Here is a 4971-nt window from a genome sequence, read left to right on the forward strand (position 1 = left end):
GGCTCTGATCTGTGTTTTAAACTGTCATTGGCTACGTATTGAGAATGGACTGGGTGATGTGAGCATTGTGATGCAGTGAGTTAAGTGACTTAAGTCAGTGAGTTAAGCCATTGCTTGGGGCACCTGCATCTCATAACTCCCAAGTTTCTAGTAATGAATCCCACCTCAGATTCCGATCCAGCCTCCTACCAATGTCCCTGTGAAGTAACGGATGATGTCTCAAGTGCCTAGCTTCCTGTCACCCGTGTAGGAGACCCCAGCAGAATTTCTGGCACCTGGATTGGGCATGGCCCTGCCTCAGCTGTTGCAGGCATTTGGGGAGTGAACCAGTGGAAGGAAGATCTCTCTCTCCTTCTCACTGTCTCGATCTCAATCTATATCTTTCTTTTAGATGCCTTTCAAATAAAAAATAATCAAACTTTTAAAAAAGAATGGACTATAAGGTGAACAGAGAAACTTTTAAGAAGGTTGCAATAGTAATTCATTTGAGAGATGAGGGTGACTTGATCAGGGAGACAGGAGTGGAGATGTTAGCCACAGCCAAGCTATGAGCTGATTTTTTAAGGTAGGCTCAACTGGATTTCTTGATAAATGTGAGCAGTGAGAAAAAAAAGCCAAGATAATTCTGAGGTTGTGGTCATAGATACTGACAGTATGGAGTTGCCGTCTCTTGAGAAACAAATAGTAGTAGAAGCATGCCAGAAGTGAGTAGGGAAAGATTAAGAGTTAAGTACTATTAGTAGTATTGTAGAATCCTGGCTGTCTGGAACGCAGTATCTCCAAGTACAAGAATATCCAAGGCTGTCTGTTCTAGACCTTGTCTGACATGACCCAGTAGCAGAGGAAGGAATATGCTGAAGTGTCTGCTGCTTCTCAGAAGCCAAGCACTCTCAGTGGCTCCACTCCGCCGCCCCACTTGCTTTCATCAAATGAGGCCTTGCTGAAAACAGATGAGGTGAGTTGCCACGTTTGTCTCAGGAGGTTTGTGTTCAGCTTCCCCTGCAGTCCCAGGCACTGTGTCGCTCAGAGCACAGAAGTACTGGGCTGTGTCACTCCACTGGGCTGACAGCTTCCGCAGGTGGAAGGAGGTTTCACTCTTCTTAAATTCAGCCTCAAAGCCTTTGGGGCCTTTAACCAAGGGTGCCCCTGACATGTACTTGAGGAGAAACTGAAGGCTTTGGCCAGGGTATTGGACGTACCAAAAGAGATAAGGTGTTCCACTATAGGTATAGTTGCACCTCAGCTCCAGGGCAGCGCCTTCAGAGACAGTGGTGTGGCCGTCAAGCTGGGTCACAGACTGAGCTCCGGTTCTCCCTGCAACATCAATGCAATGTCAGTGAGACCCGAATAGGCCTACCTGTGATGAGATGCCGTCTCCATTCAGACTCTAATCGGAGCAACACTCCTTCTATGGAGACAGAGGAGAAGTACAACGTTACTTACTCAGCGTGAAGGGTGTTCCCAGCAGTAGAATGATCATCAAGGTCATGGCTGGGCAGTGAAGAAGCTGGAAGCTCTACTCTGGATGGTGTCTGAGCAGGGAGGAAAGCCAAAGGCTACTGAGTTCTTGTAATGGGGAAAATGCAGATTCAAGTTTCCTGTACAGGCCACGCCCAAAGATGACTCCTAAGATGTGCTTCCTTGACCACGACCCTTGTGGTGTTGATCCTACTCAAAATGTGCTCTTTAGTGAGTTGTGAGGTAAGAAGCTCATCCTAGTGACACAAAGCTTTTAGAAGCAGGGAAATTGCCAGTCAATGCAACAGTGCCCTCTGGAGGTCAGATTTAGACACAAACTGAGTGTTATTTACAGGCTCCAGATTCTTCCCATTCCTACTTAGATTTTAATTTCTCAGCAGTATAATCGAGTTAAAGTGTTTTCAGGGATCTGGTAATGAAGAGATGGTTTTAAAATATTACTAACTAAATGTATTATTTAATTCTATGAGGTAAATGTTACTATCATCTTTATTTTATAAATGAGGAAACTGAAGGATGAAAGAGAAGATTCAATTTGTCCAAATTCACAGTAAATAACAAAAGTGGTGTTTGTTTTAATTAATGTAATTAAAGAATCCACGTTATTAGCCACTGATAACTATTGCATATTTTGCACTAGTGCTCTTCACTTACATGAAATCCAACTCTTTACAACGTTAAATAATTACCCAAGGGTCATTAGGATTAGGACCTAATTCCTTTCTAGTTCAAGTTTAGTCCCTTGCCAGCAGTGCTATCCATGACATGCTACACCCTATAAGAGTAGATGCTATTTCACATGACAAATGCTTAGGGCATAACTCAGAAGAAAATAGGAACAGAAGAAAATCCTCAAGGAACCCAAACTGAAAGGATGGGTATTAGGGAAAGTACCAAAGAAACCTCAAAGGGTAGTCCAAAGAGAAAACTGGCAAATCAGAAATGGCTGGTATTCTTAAAGAAAAGGAAAAAAAGAGTGAATATTTTAAGAAATGTGTAGTATGGTTGTGACTTCAGTGTCTACTGATTTTTTAACTTCACATAGATCATGACTTGGGTCTTTTTAGAAGAAATGAAACGTCAGTGGAATGAGGCATGGGATTGAGACAAGAAAGATAAAAATTTGAAGGTAGATCTGTGTCTGAAGGGGAGGGAAGAGGCATGGTGTTACCTGGATAGGGATGCTGAAATCATAGTGATGGATTTCTAAATATTGGGGCATATTTAATGTTTTAGGAAAGAATCTATAAGCAATGAATCAAAATTCTGAGGGTTAAATCATAAATAGAGGTTCAAGTTTGGTGAAAAGAAGAGTTATTTCCAAGTTTGTTTGAAGGAGGAAAGGCTAAGTTTGAGTATAAATAATTCTTTGGTGTGTGAAGGCAGAAATTTTAAACATCTGTTACTTTCTAATGGATCATTTTTTTTGTTCTGATAAATTGAAATTCAGTGTCTCTCAAGACAGTGGATATAGATTTTTGGATTAGGAAATCTGAAATATGCGGTAAGTTTTGAAATAACCCTTATAGGAAATGCGAGTGAGAGATAATTATTGAGAAAAAATTATTTTCTGGACATATTGTTGGCCTGGTTAACATCGAAGATAACAACATATTTCAATGGTGCCAGTATATATATCTGCATTATTATCTTGAACCCTGTTTATCAGACAAGGTATACATTCTAAGAAGGGAAATATTGATCCATGGTTGGTAATAAAACGATCACTGCTATGACAGAAGAGAATAAGGTTAATGAGTACAGATATAAAGCAATGGGCCATGACACTTAAGTGTTTTATGTAAGAAAAATGAAGAGAAGAGGTTTCTGAGAAATAAGATAACAATAATGGGATCAAGGGACTAAAAACCCTATACAGTCAGATAACAGGTGCAGTGAGAGTAACTGGGCGTGCGGTTTGAGAGTGGATATAAGATTTCAGAAGTGAGAAAAGCCTCAGACTGGCTAGTTATCTCAAGACCCTTCTAGAATTGGGATATAGGAGTTAATGGCTAAAAGAGATTCTAATTAATGGTCCTTTAAATTGATGGGCTCAGGCTTAGCTTGGGGTGGCCCACGTGGGCATTGAAGTCACGTGGCATTTAGGTTGTAGTGGAATCAACCCTTCCCTATCTGGGGAGGAATGTTTGCTGTTTCTGAAGATGACAATGGCAAAACGAATAGGGTGAACAGTGAGAAGGACCTGGGCCTCAAAGTGCAGAGATAACCGCCTGGATCATACTGGAGGCCAGGAGTGTGTGGCTGCTGCCTTGAAGCCTGAGGCCTTCCAGACAGGGAAGAAGAATGAACACAGCAGAAAGGAAATACTGTAGACAGAGTTGGGAACCAACTGTAGCCTGTCAGAAACTGATTGTGCCCAGAGCTGAATTTCAGCTAAGGCACCTGGAAGGAATTTTCACAGGGGCTATATGATTTTTTCTTTTAAAATTTTTCTTTATTTTTTATTTCCTTGAAAGGCATCAAGACAGAAGCACGAGAGACGAGAGGTGGAGATAGAGCCAGAGAAGACAGAAACAGAGACGAAGATATATCTTCCATCTGCTGATTCACTACCCAAATGCCTGCAATAGCTGGGGCTGGGCCAAGCCAAAGCTAGGAGCCTAGAACGCCAACCACATCCCCCCATGAGGAACCCCAGTACTTGAGCTATCACCTGATGCCTCCCAGAGTACGCATTAGTAGGAAGGTGGAATTGCAGAGACAGAACGCAGGCACTCCAAAATGGAATGCAGGCATCCCGAACAGCATCTTAACTGCTGCACCAAGCGCCAGCCCTGAGATGTTTGTTTCTGACAGAATGAGGGGTTAGAGTCCAGGCAAAAGGGTTTTCATGAGAAAAAAAAAAGAGGCCATTGAAGCCAGCGCTGGGGTGCAGCGGGATAAAGCCCTGGCCTGAAGCGACAGCATCCCATTTGGCCGCTGGTTCAAGTCCCGGCTGCTCCACTTCCAATCCAGCTCTCTGCTATGGCCTGGGAAAGCAGTAGAAGATGGCTCAAGTCTTTGGGCCCCTGCACCCACGTGGGAGACCTGGAAGAAGCTCCTGGCTCCTGGCTTCAGATTGGCACAGCTCCGGCTGTTGTGGCCATCTGGGGAGTGAACCAGTTGATGGAAGACCTCTCTCTCTCTCTCTCTACCTCTCTCTGTAACTCTGTCTTGCAAATAAATAAAAATAAATCTTTAAAACAAAACAAAAAGAAAAAAAGAGACCAGTTCAGAGAATAAAAAGCAGAGTCAAATATCCTGATGAGTGATTCTTCTCTAGAAGTCAATCATATAGTATTCAACGTGCTTCCAAAGTGTCTGAGTATAAAAGAACATGGCTGTAATGAATTTAGCTGGTGCTCAGGTCTCTTCATAGTTGTTGTAAATATCAAAAAAATTCAGGAATACCAGAGAGACTCTGCTTTTGTATAGTACATGGTAAAGTCTGCTTGTGTTTCCATTTGCAGATAGAAGCACCTAGAAGAAAAG

At 42.4% G+C, this 4971-nt stretch overlaps 1 gene segment (V, D, J or C); it reads right to left on the reverse strand.

Moving 5' to 3' along the window:
- Positions 1–658: 658 nt before the first annotated feature.
- On the reverse strand, positions 659–1691 carry LOC149123035 (T cell receptor alpha variable 8-3-like). The segment is given in 2 exon segments: positions 659–1314; positions 1444–1691. Coding segments are annotated over 2 exon segments (435 nt in total).
- Positions 1692–4971: the final 3280 nt, after the last annotated feature.

This window comes from Oryctolagus cuniculus, chromosome 12, assembly GCF_051225735.1.
Source record: "Oryctolagus cuniculus isolate XC-2025 breed Fujian yellow rabbit chromosome 12, ASM5122573v1, whole genome shotgun sequence".
Classification (NCBI taxonomy): Eukaryota; Metazoa; Chordata; class Mammalia; order Lagomorpha; family Leporidae; genus Oryctolagus; species Oryctolagus cuniculus.